The sequence below is a fragment of the Talaromyces rugulosus genome, chromosome III (assembly GCF_013368755.1).
Source record: "Talaromyces rugulosus chromosome III, complete sequence".
NCBI lineage: Eukaryota > Fungi > Ascomycota > Eurotiomycetes > Eurotiales > Trichocomaceae > Talaromyces > Talaromyces rugulosus.
This window is the reverse complement of record NC_049563.1, coordinates 3,782,618-3,801,210: the sequence shown is the minus strand read 5'-3', so window position 1 is coordinate 3,801,210 and position 18,593 is coordinate 3,782,618. Positions and strand designations below refer to the sequence as shown.

The following is an 18,593-nucleotide window of genomic DNA, read 5'->3' as shown; positions in this document are numbered from 1 at the left end:
TATCGGGAGGCTGAAATGGAGAATCAGACCTGTGTCGACGCTTGGGGATCCTCACTAAAGGCTCTCTTTATGGCGTGGGGGTTCTAAAAATAACGATTGATGATAGCACGTGCCCACCACTGCCAAGGATACTACCAGGAAGCGCGCCATTGGCTGGCTCGTATGTCATCTCGTTGGTTTCAGCTCTTCTTTTCGTATAAATGCTGAATCTATTCTCCCAAATGTCTCTCCAGCCTCGTGATAAAATCCAGCCATGTCACTTCTTACCCTAGTACTATGTGCCGCTCTAACACTGTTCCTGTGTCGATGCATATATCGCATAACCTTGCACCCGTTGTCCAAAATCCCTGGTCCACTGCTGAACTGCATCTCGAGCTGGCCTGACTTTTTTTCAGCTGCGTCAGGCGACCGCCACGTCCGACTGTGGCAGTTGCATGAGATCTACGGGCCAACGGTTCGCATCGCTCCAAATCGAGTATCCACAAACACCATAGCCGCATTTAAATCAATATATGACGCCAGGGCCAACGTCCAGCAAGGTCCACTGTATCGGACATTTATAGCTTCAAATCGAGGGCGAGTTGATCTGCTTGATTCAGAAGGAGAAGTACATAGCCGAAAGCGGAAGATCATTTCCCGCGCATTTTCCGAAAAGGGCTTGCGTTTGAAGGAGGACTCAATCATAGAGCATCAAAACACATGGTTGGAGGAAGTCACAAAAACATTGCAAGATGGTGGCGACCACGAGGCTGGCCACATGTGGACTGCGCCCGTCAACATGTCGGAATGGCTTCCTTATCTGACTACGGATATTGTTGGCGAAGTTGGTTTTGGGAAAAGTTTTGAGCTTACGACTAATAAGCGTTTTCGATTTTTACCTCAAGCATTCAAAGGGCTTGTGACGACCAACTTCATGGTATGTACCTGGACAATATTTAGTATAATTGTTTAACAAAAATGTTCCTGTAGGTTGGCCATCTACCACCCACTCTCCAATCTGGACTCAACTCTGTTTTAAAATCTCCGATCATGAGTCTGGTCATCCCACCCGAAGTTTTAAACTTTGACAAGTTTACCAATGAACTTATATCTGAACGAGTCGCCCAGGAACTAAGTGAGAGCCCAGCCACCGCTTTTGAAAAGGGAAACGATGACTTTGTCACTTTATTCCGTGACGAAGACGGGGGTCTTAGCACAAGCTCTATCGATGAGATCAAGTCAGAAGCGACTACCTTACTTGTTGCCGGGTCTGATACAGTCTCCACCGCTATCTCAGGCTTGCTTTTTTATTTGACGCACAATCCGCGATGCTTGGAAAAACTCAATGTCGAAATTAGATCCAGATTTTCAACGGTTGTTGACATCAGACGTGGATATGAACTTTCTGGTGCAAAGTACTTGAGGGCTTGTATTGATGAGACTTTACGAATGTCTCCACCGACTCCTGGCTACCTTGGACGTAGTGTATTGGAAGGTGGGATAACGATTGACGGGCAGTATTTTCCAGCCGGGGTTGAGCTTGGTGCTCCGGTCTATGCTCTACACCACAACTCAGATTATTATCCACGCCCAAACGATTTTTTGCCAGAGAGATGGCTACAGGAGATAGATGGAAAACCCAGGGCTGAAGTTATTTCTCAAGATCCGGCACTCGCAAGAGCCGCTTTTGCTGCTTTCAGTACGGGCCGGCATGGCTGCGCAGGCAAGGAATTTGCGTATCTAGAGATTACGCTATTCATAGCAAGGCTCGTCTACCAGTACAATATCCAATTAGCGGATGATGAGAAAAAGAGGAGCGTTGGAGAAGGACAAGGACCTTACGGGCCATGGGGGAGTCGCATTAGGGGGCATTTTCAGATTCAAGATCATTTCACTGGAAATGGATATGGCCCTTGGATTCAGTTCCGGCGACGTTAGTTGCCAATGTATTATGTATGGGCATGTGCGAGATTTACAAATGAAAGTGCCGTGCGCGAAGTCTTGACGAAAGTTCAAAATATGCCTCGGTAGCCCGATGGTTGAATACATGAATCCCAGGCCCACTCATAAAATAAACCGAATCCCTTATTATGTACCTATATATCACACACACTGTGATCAGTGGTGAGCAAGGGTATAGCGAAAGTGCCAATTTGGATTACAGTGTGGCAAACCTCAGTTGTGTAATAGACTTTATCGTCGCTCAACTGGCTATAGTGAAAGTGCGTTGGCAACTTCGCGCGGTAACGGTACCCTAGTAGAGGTATCGGAATTGCCGGTTTTGAATATCCGTCAAATCTGAAAACGCCAGATCAGGGCCGGGGCCCTCTTGAGCTGGGAATTGTGTCTGTTTCTTGTCTCTTTTCTGATTCTCCGATGCTATGAGTTGCCGTAGGAAAACCGCCAGTACGACAACCCCTACCATGGTCACAATGAGCGTAATTTTAGCCGGGTTGTAGTTTGGCGCGTCACTTGATACGAACATCTGGGGACCGATCAGATTCCCAACGCAAAAAGCAATCAATGTCAAAGCGTTTCTCATTACGCGCTTCGTATACCCGCTCGTATTGGCTGAATTCCAACTATAAATAATGGGCAGCATCGCTGGACAGGAGTTGAGGAGATAAACACCAAAGAGCTTGCCGACTTTTTGCGAGTTGTCCAGAGCTGCAAGCAAGCGATAGGATTAGCTTTATTCTTTTAGTTTATTTAAAGAAGGTCTGTCCGAGATACATACCCAATAACAACCCGGCACCCAGGATGCTGGGCAATGTAATGATGGCAATCATGTAGGAGCGGTGGCCGACCGCACCGATAATATAGGTGGCCGTAACTGTCGCGATGATCGATACGGCACCAGACGGCATCTGGATAACGGTGGTCCGCTCTGGGGAGAAGCCGAATGTTGCGATGATGATGCTGGAGAAATTCGAGACCGCACCGTTGTCAATCATGGCCAGAACAGTGATGAAGAATAAGACCCAGGTTTGCTTGTCCTTGAACAAGAGCTCCTTGACTTGGTGGGGCTTGAATTGCTTGTTTTCGATACCAGTCTGATTGATTCGCACGTGCTCAACAGCGGCAATCTTCTCCTTTTCTTTGAGGAACCAGGCACTCATGGGGGTATCGGGTAATACAAAAAAGGTGATTACTCCAATCACGGCTGTCAGACATCCCTGCAGTAAGTTGAGATCAGCTCAATCACTCTCAGGACGTTATGTAGAAGCATGTAGAGTACCATGAAGAGAAACAGGATCTGCCAGTTCGCCAGTTTCTCTGAGTCAACATGCTGGAAACCGTACGAAAGACCGGCACCAGCAATCTGTGCAACACCAATCTGCATATACCACAAGCCCATACGACGGGACTGCTCCGGTTTGGTCCACCACATACCAGTAATAAGGATAAGTGCTGGCGCTACGGATGCCTCAAACATGCCCAAGAGGACACGAACAACCATCAATGAGGCATAGCTCCGACATGCCGCGTGACAGGCAACGAGAATGCCCCAGCAAAAGACATTGAACCCGAGATACTTGCCAATGGGTAAGCGCTGCATGAGGTAAGCGGTAATGGGCTCCGCGACAAGGTATCCAATGTAGAAGATGGTTCCGAGATTGTTGTACTCATTCCCTTTCAGATATGTCTTGATCCCCATTACGGCTGCGTAGTTGAGCAGGGTTTTATCAAGGTACTGCAAAAAGTAGACAGCCACCAGGACTGGCATGATATGAAGGTCAATCTTCCACCGCAAAGCCTTAGTCTCAATGATGTCCATGAGCATTCCTGCATCCTTCTCTCGAGCCAGAAATTCCAGGGCCTCGTCACCGTCGCCATGTTTGGCCGGTAAGGCTGCAGTCGGTGCGACTTTATCGGAGGCAGCTGTTTCTTTCATGATGAGCAGGTCTGGCTTGATAGACATAAAGTTGACAGTGGGATGGGCCTATAGAGCCCGAGGAGTGATGTGGCATCTTTATGGTTCTGACCAAATACTCATTCTTATCTTCCATGTACACCACCAGCGGTGGGCAAGCGTTGTAATTGGGCCCTGTTGCATGCTTATCAAATGTGGGTTTATTCAAAGGCATGCAGTTAAACACAATCAAAGTAGATTCCGCTTTGACCGCGACGTCTAAGTCCGGTGGACTGATAAGGGATCTGTCGGCCGACTACATAGGAGCTTACTCATTTAGATTCGTCTTCTTGTCAGCTAAATAATAATAAGTTATTAACCGTGCCACCCTGGGTGCGCACCGGCTCGGATTTTTGCATAGAGCTTCAAGAATTAATTAATTACATCTACGCCCCCTATGTATCTATAATAAAGAAGGCATTGTTAGAACCTGTAGGAGCTTTAGGAGTTTTAGGAGGCAGATTTAAAAAAGTAATCAAATATTAAATCTCTATTAGCTCTTATACTGGATTTTATCTTAATATTTTTAGCTTCTTATATAGTATATATAAAGTTTTTTACGAATCCGCCAAGCCGCCAAAGACGCCTGGAACTTACCTCAACACAGAACCCTCCCACTGTCAAACTGCGGGATCTTAGCACTGTCAAAACATATCAACCGTTCTTTACCAGAATGGTGTTTATTAGTAGTATTCTGCTAAATAGTGGCGGGGGCAGCTTCATTTTGGGCCGATAGTGGCTCGTGATCCATATCCCCGACTTTGCTCATTGGCTCAAGTAAGTTTATATACGGCGTCATGTGTGATGTGCCTTTTCTAAAGATGTTTGATTTCTATCTAGGGGTGCGGTTCTCTAGAACAACAAGCATGGGGAAAGAATCTAGTTACTAAGATCTATAGAAAGGTTTTACTTTATATATTTAAGTAACCAGATTAACCCTTTATAGTCTTAAAATAAAACTATTTCTAGATTTAATATTATAAATTAAAAGTAATACTTTTCTTATTTAAAGCTTTTTTCTATCTAAAACTTCTATTTAGCTTTAAATAACTTTTATCTTTAAAAATAGCTTTAGTTTCAGCTTTAGTCTTTATTATAATACATAGACACAAGAGCAGCAGATTCCTTCGTATATTGATCATTGGATAAGAAAATACAATAGCAAGCATTGACGTTGTATTTATTGTATTTATATTGAGCTGTTCTCAGGATCAGGATGCTGACATATCATACTAAATATTTTATTGACTCCTAAGAAGAGCAACTGCGAACCAACCAATGACTAAGCACTTTGATTCCATGCATAATTAGATTTTCCCAGGTAGGAATTGTGGACACAGCGCTAGTGAATGGCCTAGTTGGTGGTTACACTGCTCTAGAGTAAATGTTTTTGTTTACAATCATATCCTAGGGGTATAAATAACTCTAAACACTCACTGGATAGTATTGTCTAGTAGCCCATCTCTTAAAAAAGACACGTAAATATTAACCATGTATCATGAGATAAACAGACATCAAACTGCGAGACAATGATCTTTTCTTAAAGATGAGCAGAAATTTCCCCCTTTCATCTTTTCCACCTCAATCGTGACGACCCCATAGTTATTGGAGCAAACGCATAGCGACTGGTCTGCTTCAAATGTAGCCAGTTTTAACGTCGAACGTGTATGACATCTAAGCCTGTTTTCTTTCACTTGCCTTGTATCTGAAGTCCCTAAGTCAATGTACGAGCTAATATTCCCCTATTCGATAGTTAGACTTAGTCCTTGATCTTAATAATGACCAGAAAAATCCTTACACGTGATTTCTCTCTCTGTACAATGCATATTTTTTGTCGCCCTTACGCTGCTTCTTCTCCTTCAACTCAGCGAGCTCCTGGCGAGAATTTTCTGCCTCTAGCTCAGCTAGTTGGGCTCTCTGAGAATTCTTTTGGGCTTCCTGCTTGGCACGACGCTTCGCATGTGCTAGGAGAGAAAGTTGACGACTCTGCTGTGCGATGATATCTATATCATCCGGTCCACGTTGATAGATGACCTGTGCAGAACCCATTGTTAGGAAGCCAGACTGTTCATTTGACCTCTGGATAAGGTTCTGGGCAGCAGCATCCATCTGGCCATGCAGTGAGCGCCGTGATAGTTGTTCTGATTCATATTCTTGTTTCTCCCTTTGGCGAAGTTGCTGGATACGATCTAACTTGGCTTCCTCAAGCTCCACCTTGAAGTGTGTATGGATCTGGCGACTTTCTTCAAGTTGCGCTTGGAGTTCCCGCTCTCGATGTTTGCTGTCTTGGAGCCTCTTCTGTAATTCCTCTATCTGATCGCTGAGGTCGGCCCTAAGCTCTCTGCTAAGTTCACTGGCTTCCATAAGTCTGATTTTATCTTCTTTAAGAACCCTAATTTGACTTTCTAGATCATGTATGATATGCTCGCAGTGTTCAAGTTCACTGACAAGATTCTCGGTTTCATCGCGGACTTGTTCGCTCTTTTGCTCAAGCTCGTGGACATCGACTCGACTGCGAGGGACTTCTCGTAATCCTTCTTTGTCCTCATTTCTCGGTGTAATATTAGCGTCCCCTTTGCCGTCTTCATCCTCCCCTATAGCGGATTCAGCAGACTCTTCGCATACCTGCTTCTCCATCGAAGGTATAAGTCGACATGGGTTCACCGGAGAGGGCCTCTGGTCGGTTACACTTTTCCGCTCTACTTCTTTTACCCGCGTCTCTAGACTTTTATTGATTATTTCCTGCTCAAGTTCGCCACAGCCACCGGATACCCTGGGAGAATTTATGGTCGCCTGTCTTTCATAGTGATCCCTTAATTCGAGTACCTTGCTGCTACCTTCCGCCATCGTCGCTAGGTTCGATTTGGATGTTGTAGGGAGTAGCTAGATCGCTAAAACGTATTCAAATTTATAATCAAATTTGAGTCCTGAAAAATAGAATAATTTAGGCCATGATTTTCATTTCAATCTTCTGAACAGCAAAGTGGCGGGAGGGGCAGGATGTCCAGCTCAACCTGCAGCCTTGTTATCTCCTCGAGTAACAACCCCGCATCTGGCATTGGGCATAAACGCGTAGTTAGCTTACATTTTGGGCAATAAGTCTTTTTTTTAAAGCATTATTTTTAGACCCTGATCTTCGAACGCTTTAGGAGTGGTCCAATTACGTCCGTCTAGTTCCAGAAACGATAGCATTGGTTTCCTGTGAATACATTTGCGCAAGTGGCGAACATTTTCTATTGTGAGCTTCTGGAGGGGTACGTTATCCCCACAGTGCAATGACTAAGCCCTTTAAGTCAATGCATGATTGATCAACTAGATTCGTGTATATGCAGCGATATGACGTCCTTGAATTCATCAAATTACGCTAAGCTAAGCATAGATTTGTTGTTATACGATTGCCCAACAATGCCTGCCTTTCGTCCCCATTCCAAAGCAATGACCAGGCACTTTTTTTGCAATCCGGGCACAGGATTCGAAGTTATCAAGCAACCAGAATCTCCTATATTTGAAGATGGCACATGGTGTCATACCCCGATCCAATCAAAAACTCAACTGGAGTGATGACTAAGGTCTCTAGATAATGACGGGGCTGAACTAAAAACAACCAATATCGAAGCCTAGATTTGGGATGGGACATCTACATTTAGGCTCTCTTTAAAGCCCTCTTTCTAAATTTCAGTTGGACATCCTAAAAATAGGACAACCTAAAGATAGGGCTAGTGACTCTAGTTTTTGAAACTGACCGTGATGAAGTCCTCGATCCAATCAAAGCAGTGACCGATCTCCACTTTTTCTGAGCAGTGACTAAGCGCTTTGTTTACCCCAAGTTCAGTTAAATCAGACCAAAAGGCGTAATAAAAAGAGTTTGCTGATGTTCTACGGTTAGGAATAGCTTTAAAAAATATTGATTAATGTTTATAAATACCGGGTTGAATAGTATTGAATTCTAGACCTCTAACCATTTATCGTCAAGACTAGCACTTCCCTTTTCGTTATACATTAGCTCATAGAACTAGTAACCTCCCTCGATCCCATTCCTTATATAGTAATCCTAGAATATGGTGCATCCCAGGAATAAGACCCTAGGATGCCGGGCTTCCCTACAGCCCCACTAGCTGTGTGGCATCGGATATATCGCCCCATAGATCACACGTCGTCAAGAGGCAGTAGTCAACAGCTTCCTGCCCTATTAGGCTGTATAGAGGCTTCTTTATATCTCACTAAACCTAGTATACGTAGGTATAAAGTAGTAGATATTAGTGTGAGGCCGTGAGACCTTCGGGACGCACCAGATGCCGCACCTCGCTACACTAGCCTCACAGAGGGTTGCCAAGCCACTAATGAAGCGGCATATATATTCTGACCTTCGCATAGAGGTTGCCGAAGGTCAGCAATCAGTTTAACTACCTAGCAAACCATAACTTTACTATTGAATCCAACTCTTGTCTGCTCTTTATATAATATCCTTATATTCTAATTACTCTTTACCTTCGGGAAGAGGGCTAGTAAGTGTCAGAATTATAATTACTACTAAGAATATCTCTATTCCTACTGATACTACTAAATGTTCTGTACCGGCGGCAGAAATCCAACTTAGTATGTTGGAAACACTAGACGAATCTGGTAATAGGAAAGAACCAGGGATAGAACTAGAAAGGAATTATCTCACTAGTGAAGACCTGGATCTAGGGATGGTTTAGCCACCCTTGGAATAGGAACTGGAGGATATATCGATAGAAGAATTTAAAGCCATAAAAACCTAGCTAGACCAGAAACTTTATATCATGAATCTAAAATAGCAGATCCTATAAACCTAAATGTAACTACGTGATATACCAGCGCATAAGAACTAAAACACTAGAATCTCTAGCAGCAGCGCTTATAAAAAGAAAAGATCCTAAACTAATATAATTTCTATAGAAAAGCGCCCTTCAAGATTTAAAATAAAAGATCTCTACAGTAGGAAATCTCTGACTAAACTTGAGACATTTATAGGATATATAGAATCATAGTTCAGTAGATATCTAGAATAGTATAACTAATATCCATACTATAAAGTTGGCAAAGCTTTAGATAACCTAAGCTTTAAACAATTTCTCAACTTCAATATATACCAGAAGGAGAAGGAATCAGAATTTATTATTTAAAAAGACTTTAAAGCGCATCTACAACAACTATTTTATAATCCTAAGCTCTTTCACATTGCTGCTATACAAGATTATAATGATACTAAGCAGTTAGAGGGTTAATCAGTATAGAAATTTACCCATTACCTATAAACTCTCAAAGACCAGATAGATATATAATATAGCAAAGAATAGTATATAAAGCTTCTCATAATAAAGGTTCTGTAGCCTATCCAAAATAAATCATAAAAATATCCAAAGAAACCCTAAACATACAAAAGCACCATGCAATTCTTACAGAAGCTAGAAAATGCCATATCTAAACATCAAAAGATAAGAAATTCCTAATAACAGAATAATCACAGCAATAATAGTAACAAATACTAGGTAGCCCTGAACTATTACCGTGCTAAAGCAAGATCCTCTATAGACAAACATGGAAAGAATGATCAGTTCCCCTAAAAGGACAAGGCTGTTGCGGGTAGAAATAGTAACAGAAACCCAAAGAAAAAGAAACATAGGAAGTTTAAAGAGGATTGGACTAGGTCTACCTACAACTATTATGATAAGGTAGGACACTAGAAAAAGGAATACTACAAAAAAAGGTTTAATAAAGTGTGAAAAATGTCTAAACCATCAAAAAACTAGAATTCTAGTACTTACATATAGCGGCTGCGCTGGAGATAACCTATAAGAAAGATATAGAAAAAGAGTAACTGTTAATAATAAAAACAGAACTTCCTAAGCTACTGGAAATCGCAAAGGTGTGGACCCTTATTAATAATAATGCCTAGGGCAATTTTATAAGCTGGGAACTTGCTGAAAAATTCACCAGAACTACTAGAAAAATCTTTAGGCTAATAAAAGCCATTGACGGGTAAGTTATCCGAATATATAGGCAACACCACACAGATATAAAAGTCATGGACTCTGAGGGACTGACCTGAATAAGCAGACACCCCTTTTATATAGTAGATATTAATGAATATAACATAATCCTCGGTATGCCCTGGTTAAAAAAGATAAATCCTGATATAGATTGGGTCGCAGGGCAGTTTAAATACCGGACCTGTGCGTTGGCTGAAGGGATAGAGACTATATTTCTTTATAAAGTATATAAAAGCCTAATAGCCAGGTGCGCAGCATACTAGATAGATTCTCAAGACGCACCAGATTTGGGCTTACACTTATATACCACTCATATCCCACAAGAGGATAACAGGGCGTGCATCTAGGAAGCACCATCAGACATAGAGATATCTAGAATAGATGAGCTTTAACTACCAGATTATCTATCTGACTATACAGATATATTCTTAGAGAGAGCTGCTAGTATATTACCTAAATATGCAGAGCATAACTATACTATAGACTTAAAACCAAAAACAGCTTCTCCTTACAAACCTATATACAGGCTCACAGAAACCAAATGTGAGGTCCTAAAGAACTACCTGAATAAAGTATAAGAAAAAAATTGGATTAAACCATCTAAAAGCCCAATAGAAGCCCCTATCCTTTTTATACTAAAAAAAGATAGTAAGCTCCAACTATGCATAGACTATCAGAGACTTAATATAATTATAGTAAAGAACTATTACCCAATTCCTCTAGTCTAAGAGATATTGGACTACTTTGCTAATATAAAGTATTTTACTAAACTAGATCTAAAAGATGTATATTATTATATTAGAATCTAAATAAGGGACAAATGGAAGATTATTTTCTAAATCTATTATAGCTACTTTAAATATTAAATAATACTATTCAGCCTTACAAATATATTAGCCATATTCCAGACATATATCAATAAGATAATATCAAACCTATTAAATATCTATATAGTAGTATATCTAGATAATATAGTTATATATTCAGCCAACCTATAGGCACATAAAGCCCAGGTACAGAAAATTATAAACTAATTAAAAAGCCATAGCTTATACTACAAACAAAGCAAGTATAGCTTCAGAGTAGACACTATAAAATATCTTAAATTCATTATAAGCCTATAAAGAATAATAATAAACCTAGACCAGGTTTATACTATTATAGAATAGCCTAAACTACAGACAGTTAAAAAAATCTAGTCATTCTTAAGATTTATAAATTTCTATTATAATTTCATATATCAATTCTCGCACATATCAGCACTGCTATCTAAAATAATTAAAGGTTCTATAGGGAGAACAAAGCGTAATAGCTAAAAGAATAGCGCTATCTAAGGATTTAATATAACCTTAAAAACCAGAGAATCTTTCTTAAACTTAAAGCAAGCATTTTAGTATAAACCTATACTAAGATATTATAATCTAGCACTTCTGATTTACATAGAAACAGATACTTTAGGTAAAGCCTTAGAAATAGTAATCACTTAGCTGTTTAAAAATTCTCAATAGCATCTAATAGCCTTCTGGTCCTAGAAGCTTAAAAAATTAAAAATACATTATAAAATATATAATTCAGAACTTTTAGTAGTAATAAAAGTTTTTAAGTACTAACAATAATATCTAGAAGATAGTTAACATATAATTAGAGTCTTAATAAATCATAGTAACCTATAGTACTTTGCTACTACTAAAAAACTCAGTAGATATTAGATCTAATAAACAGAATATCTATCAATATTTAATTTTAATATAGAATACTATCTAGGTTTAAAGAACCCTGCAGATATATTAAGTTATCGTCTAGACTATATAGACAGTATTAAAAAAGATATAATAATACTTCTAACTTTATAGAAAAAGCTACAAAGGGATTACTTTAGAAAATAAAAACAAAACCTAATCTTTTTACATAACTAAGAATTATCTGTAAATATATTAGCATAAGTATAGAAAGCTTAAAAAATATCTTTTACTATTAATAAAGAAAATACCTATAGACTTAAAAAAGGAAATATCTCTATAGATAAGAACACTACTGCTAGTAATACAGAGGATCTAGAACTCTTAATACCACAGTCTCTAGCAATTGAAGCTATAAAGACTAAGACAGCCTATTTAGAAATAAAATCTAATATAGAGAGTCTTCTTTAAACATACTAACAAAGAAACGCCTTTGTATAGAAGAAATCAAAAGAACTCTATATAGGATAGGCTGAGGGTTTAGTATAGAGTATCAGGGAGCATAATCTTCTTCAGTACAAAGGGGCTATATATATACCACCTAATAAGGCCTTACAGTCGGAAATCATAAAGAATAACTATGACAATGCGTAGAGAGGCCATTTCAGAAAAGCCTGTACTATAGCAGCTATCCATTAGAAATACTATTAGCTAGTATTAGAAATTAACATAGACTACTACATTCAAACCTATTCTACCTGCCAACAGATCAAGATATATAGACACCAATAGTATAAGCTACTTAAGCTATTACCAGTTCTATTAGAACTATTTAAAATAGTAACTATAGACTTTATAACAGGATTACTATCTATAGAATAGTAGAAAGCGATAGTTAACACTATATTAGTCATTATCAACCTATTTTTAAAATATATTATCTACTTGCCAATATAGAAAGTATTATTAGCTAAAAGACTAGCAAAACTACTTTTAAAGAATTTAATATAGTAGATTACTTTTTTATAATATATTATCTCAGATTGGGATAAACTATTTATTAGCGAATTCTAGCAAACCATATACTTCTATTTAAAGATAATCTAGAAACTGTTAACAACAGTCTATCTATAAATAAATAGACAGATAGAGTACTAGAATCAGATAATAGAACACTTTCTCTAATACTATATAAACTATAAGCAGACAGACTAACCATAGTGGATCCTATTAGTGTAGAATATATACAACAATAGTTAGTATAATATTACAGGGTAATCTCTAATAGAAACCCTTATAGGATTCTAAAGAGATCTAAGAATAGATATTCCTAAGAATACTCCTTTAAGTCTAAAGGATTAAAAGCCACATGCTATAAACTAAATAGAAAAGCTCTGTACCAAACAGGCAAACATTCAGGAACACTTAAAAGAAGCTAAAAAAGTATAAGTGAAGTACTATAACTAGGGAAAGATCTATTAGGAATTCAAAATTAGAGAATAAGTTATACTTTAAGTAAAGAATATAACTTCATTTTAATATAATAAAAAACTAGCCAATAAATATCTAGGCTTATTCTAAATAATAGATATATAAAGGTTAAATGTATACAAACTTGACCTTACTCTAAGATATAGAGAAATCCATCCAGTTTTCTATATCTCTCTACTAGAGCCGCACTATACTAATACTAGGAACCATACTTCCCCAGAACCAGTACTAGTAGACAGCAAACCTGAGTATACTATTCAAGGAATAGTTCAGGACCAGAAGAGAGGCAGGGAAACGGAATATATAGTCTAATAGAAAGGATAGCTGATTAAAGAAGCCACCTAGGAATTAGAAAAAACTATTGGAGAAACTAAAGCCTTTGATATCTATCTACAAAAGAAAGCCGAAGAGTAAACTATATTGAAACTATATCAGTAAACTAAAAAAAAAAAAAACAAAAAGGACTTTCTATTAAAGGCCTAAAGGCCATATATACTATATAAAAAAAACAAAAAACAAAATAAACCCAAACCACCTAGAGATATCTAAACATAAGCCCTACAGGGCACCACATCAGAACACTAAAATATTTATAAAAAGCCTCAAAAGGCAAACAAACACATTTTAATTCAGGCCTAAAGGCCGCGGTATCACTATATAAGAAGGAATTTTTCAGACATACCCCCAATAATAGAAATAATCACTAAGGACGCAAGTTACCTTATACACCCCAGCCAGCAAACATATAAGTTCAGGATCAAACCTAGCGCCATAACTACCAAAAGATTCCCTATAACCAGGGACAGGTAATCTACACTATATATAGAACGATATAGTTGGCCTATACAGGACAGTAACATCTAACATAGAGCTACTAAAGAGGATAAAGTATCAGCTTATAGACTATTGAGCAGTAGCTAGGGAATCTACTATTATAATAGCAGATAAATTACCTTGCGTTACTATAGTAAAAATAGAACTATCTACACTAATTAAAGACTTAGCTAAACAAGGATCAGATTAATGACATATCACTATATCTAATACCTTAATAATATCTTTCTAACCAGTAGCACAGATTGTTACTAATTCCACAGTTATAGTAGCCTGATTAAGCTGCTCCATAAGAATTTAGCAAATATTAATACCTATAGAAACACACAGGTGAAAAGGGAACTCACTAGATAGCACTTAGCTATAGACTTTTTCAACCCCTTATACCAAGGACAGGGTTCATTACTAGGACTAAGGCACTCTAGATTAGGGTCGCGATCTAACAACTATAGGCACTGCTAGTAAAGCAGGAAATATATCTCTAGAAAATATGTACGAGGCCTATAACAAGATAAAAAGATTAGCGTGCTAGGCAGCATAGTATCAGCTTTATCATCTTTATTATCATTATTGTCTTCATCCTTAATGTTATCCCCATTGGTATTAGCAGAGAAAAAAGAGCGCACACGCTTCTTTATAAAAAGAAAAGCAATAGTGGACTTGTCTTTCTTTAAGAGTGACTTCTTCGACAATTTCTTCTGTACTATAGACTATAATACACCAGTAACCACACTATCAGCAGTATATATTGGCCGGGTACAGCCCAACACAAAAATATCCCCGCTAAAGGACAAGATAATCAGCAAAATAGCTAGAAAATAGTAAGAAGTCTTCTTTTTTAAAACTATTCTACAAACCGTCAGCGAACAACAAACCAAGTAAATATTCAAATAGACATCATAATCAACATAAAACAACCAACAAAGAATATATTATTTATATTCAGACAGCACAAACAAACAAAAGAGTAAAGAAGACAAACATAGAGTTAATAATAGCACAATAAACTATTTAATAGTAAGAAAGAAAAAACAAATAACAGCCTAACCTATAAATAATATATTAACAATATATATAGATAGGTCCATATACTATATATACTAGTCCCTATAACAACAGCACCTAAGCTTACTTATATCTCTTACAAAAACCTGCATAAAGAACATCAGCGCAGCTTCTAAGAAAAGAGGAGGTAATATAAGACTATAAGACCTTCAGAACGCACTAGATACCACACCTCGCTACACTAGCCTCACAAAGAGTTACCAAGCCACTAATAAAGCGGCATATATATTCTGACCTTCGCATAGGGGTTGCCGAAGGTCAGCAATCAGTTTGACTACCTAGCGAACCATAACTTTACTATTGAATCCAACTCTTGCCTGCTCTCTATATAATATCCTCACAATTAGGTCTAATAAAAATAAATATAGATAAAAAGCAGAAACCTTATAATTATAAATAGACAGCTATATATATAAAACTAGATTAATATAGCTATAATCCAGAAGCCTACTAGACTATATAACCATAATTATAAAATCTATTTGGTTATATAGCTACTAATTGATACTATTATAAGCTATACAGTCTAAAAAGTCCTTAAGATGTTATTTTTATAATAAGATCTATTAGCTTGTTTTTTAGTTAATAAATTTTATAGTAGTATACTTTATTATATTAGTAATCTTTCTATTCTTAAGAAAAATTATAAAGATTAAATTATTTTTATTATTTTAAGCTGATTAAAGATATTTTATTAAAATTATTAAATATATATATATGTCTTAAAAGTTTATATAATAGTATTTAATAAAATAGTAAGTTTTTTATTTTATCTATAGCAGATCTAATTTATTAAAATTAATTTTAATTATTTTATTTTACTAAAGTCCTGTTTAAATCAAAAAAATAATAATATAATTTAAAACGGGAAAAAAACATCTTTTTCTGCGCAGTTGTGACGGCTGAACCTGTCAAAACCGTATCAACCGTTCTTTACCAGAATGGGTGTTCGTTGGTAATATTCTGCCGAATGAGATAGAGACATTGGTAACTAGGGTTAGATAAAAAAATATTTCTTATAAATAAAAAGATATTTAATAGTAACTTATTAATAAACTAGATAAAATATAGATCTAAGTTTATATAAAGATAAAATACAATCAAACTAAATATATATTAGTAAATAAGTATCTTTATATAACAAATCTTTATTATAACTATTAAAGCTTTTATTTAGATAATTATAATATCTTTATTATATCTATTATATCAATCATTTTAATCACTCTAATAATTATATAATTCTATAATCTAATCTTTCTATAACTACTTATATAAGTTCTAGGATACTATAATCCTTTCTTATTATTTTAAAGTATTATCTAATAATAAATTCTATTATAAAATAATATCTATTGTTTCTATTATCTATTATTTTTATAATAGTAATATTTTTTTATCTATAATAAGATTATTACTTATAGATATAACTGTGAGGATATTATATAGAGAGCAGGCAAGAGTTGGATTCGATAGTAAAGCTATGGTTTGCTAGGTAGTCAAACTAATTGCTGACCTTTGGCAACCTTTATATAAAAGTCAGAATATATATGCTGCTTTATTAGTGGCTTGGCAATCCTCTATAAGGCTAGTATAGCAAGATATAGTATTTAATATATTCTAAAGATTTTATAGTCTTATATTATCTTTTCTTTTCTAAGAAGCTGTACTAGTAGTCTTTATATAGATTTTTATAAGAAGTATAAATAAGCTTAGATGCTATTATTACAAAGATTAGTATATATAGTATATGGATCTATCTATATATATTATTAATATATTATTTATAGATTAAGCTATTATTTATTTCTTTTTCTTTATTTCTAAACTATTTATTGTATTGCTGCTAAGTCTATGCTTATTTTTTCTACTCTTTTATTTATTTATATTGTCTAAATATAAATAATATATCTTCTACTGATTATTTTATATTAATTATGATGTCTGTTTAAATATTTATTTAGTTTATTATTTATTAATAGTTTATAGAATAGCTTTAAAAAAAAAAGATTCTTTATTATCTTTTAGCTACTTCACTGATTATCTTGTTCTCTGATAGAGATATTTCTATATTAGACTGTATCTAGTTAATATATAATACTGGTAATATAGCTACTAGTATATTATAGTCTATAGTATAGAAGAAATTATTGAAAAAGTTATTTTTAAAAAAGAATAAGTCCGCTGCTATTCTTTTCTTTATAAAGAAATATGTATATTCTTCCTTCTCTACTAATACTGATAAGAATAATATTAAGAATAAAGATGATGATGATAATAAAGATAATAAAACTAATACTATACTATTTAATATATTAATTCTCTTGCTCTGTTACAGGTTTTATATATATCTTTTAAAGGTGTATTTCCTGTCTTATTAGTAGTACCTATGGTTATTAGACTGTAACTCTAATCTAGAGTGTCTTGGCTTTGGTGATAAACTCTATTTTTACTATAAAAGATTAAAAAAGTCTATAGCTAAGTACTATCTGGTAAGTTTTTTTTTTATTTGTGTATTTCTATAGATATTAATGTTTACTAGATTTCTATGAAGCAGCTTGACTAGGTTGCTATAATTATAGAACTAGTAGTGATCTATGCTATTAATTGAAAAAATATTATCAAAGTATTGGATATAGTAATGTATTATTAATTTAATTTTTATTTAGTAAAATTTTTAACTGATATAAATAGTTCTATTTTTACTATAATAATGTAGGGTTATTTACTTATTATTATGATAATAAATCTTCTGACTACTATTTAGTAGTCTATAAACTGATATTCTGCCCCTTTTAATAGCTTTATATTAGGTGTTGCTGCTCTGTATAGACTGACTATATTACTCTATATATAGTATAAATTATCTGTTTCTAGTTATAAGGAGTCTTTTAGTGGTTATAATGCTAGGTTTAATCCTGAATTTATATATCTGTTAGCTAGGGTGTATAAAATAATTCATATCTTTAGTAACTATCTCTACTATTGGGGGTATGTCTGAAAAAGTCTTTCTTATATAGTGATATTACAGTTTTTAGACCTGAATTGAAATGTGTTTAGTTATTTTTTAGGGTTTTTTATAAATATTTTGGTGTTCTGGTGCAGTGCCTTATGGGGCTTATATTTAGATACTCTTAGGTAGTTTAGATTTATTTTATTCTTTGTTTTTTTTGTGTAGTATATATAGCCTTTAAGCTTTTAATAAAAAATCTATTTTATTCTTTTTCTTTTTAGTTTATTAGTATAATTTTAATATAGTTTTCTTTTTGGTTTTCTTTTATAGATAGATATTAAGGGCCTTAGTTTTCTTGACTATTTTCTTTGGTTCCTAAATAGCTTCTTTAGTTAGCTACTCTTTTCACTAGACTAGATATTCAGTTTTTCTGCCCCTTTTTTGGTTCTAAACTATCTTTTGTATAGTATATTTAGGTTTATTATTTATAAATACTGGTTCTAGGGATATATAGTTCCTAGTATTAGTATAATATAGCGTAGAGAGATATAGAATATTAAATAAATTCTTTTATATCTTGAAATAAGGTTAAGTTTATATATATTTAATCTTTATATATCTAATATTTGGAATAGATCTAGATATTTATTGGCTAATTTCTTATT

The 18,593-nt window shown here is 35.5% G+C and overlaps 3 protein-coding genes across 3 annotated transcripts; 1 reads left to right on the top strand and 2 right to left on the bottom strand.

The window, feature by feature from the left end:
* Positions 1-253: 253 nt before the first annotated feature.
* Positions 254-1,917, top strand: TRUGW13939_06115 (uncharacterized protein; the record flags this gene model as incomplete). Its single annotated transcript, XM_035489272.1, has 2 exons — positions 254-916; positions 970-1,917. The coding sequence occupies 2 exons, from the start codon at positions 254-256 to the stop codon at positions 1,915-1,917; spliced, it is 1,611 nt and encodes a 536-aa protein (XP_035345165.1).
* A 316-nt stretch (positions 1,918-2,233) lies between these two features.
* On the bottom strand, positions 2,234-3,874 carry TRUGW13939_06114 (uncharacterized protein; the record flags this gene model as incomplete). The annotated part of the gene is made up of 3 exons (XM_035489271.1): positions 2,234-2,646; positions 2,717-3,155; positions 3,218-3,874. 3 exons carry the CDS (start codon positions 3,872-3,874, stop codon positions 2,234-2,236), a joined length of 1,509 nt encoding a protein of 502 aa, XP_035345164.1.
* A 1,812-nt stretch (positions 3,875-5,686) lies between these two features.
* TRUGW13939_06113 (uncharacterized protein) lies at positions 5,687-6,529 on the bottom strand (the record flags this gene model as incomplete). Its single annotated transcript, XM_035489270.1, has 1 exon — positions 5,687-6,529. The coding sequence occupies one exon, from the start codon at positions 6,527-6,529 to the stop codon at positions 5,687-5,689; it is 843 nt and encodes a 280-aa protein (XP_035345163.1).
* Positions 6,530-18,593: the final 12,064 nt, after the last annotated feature.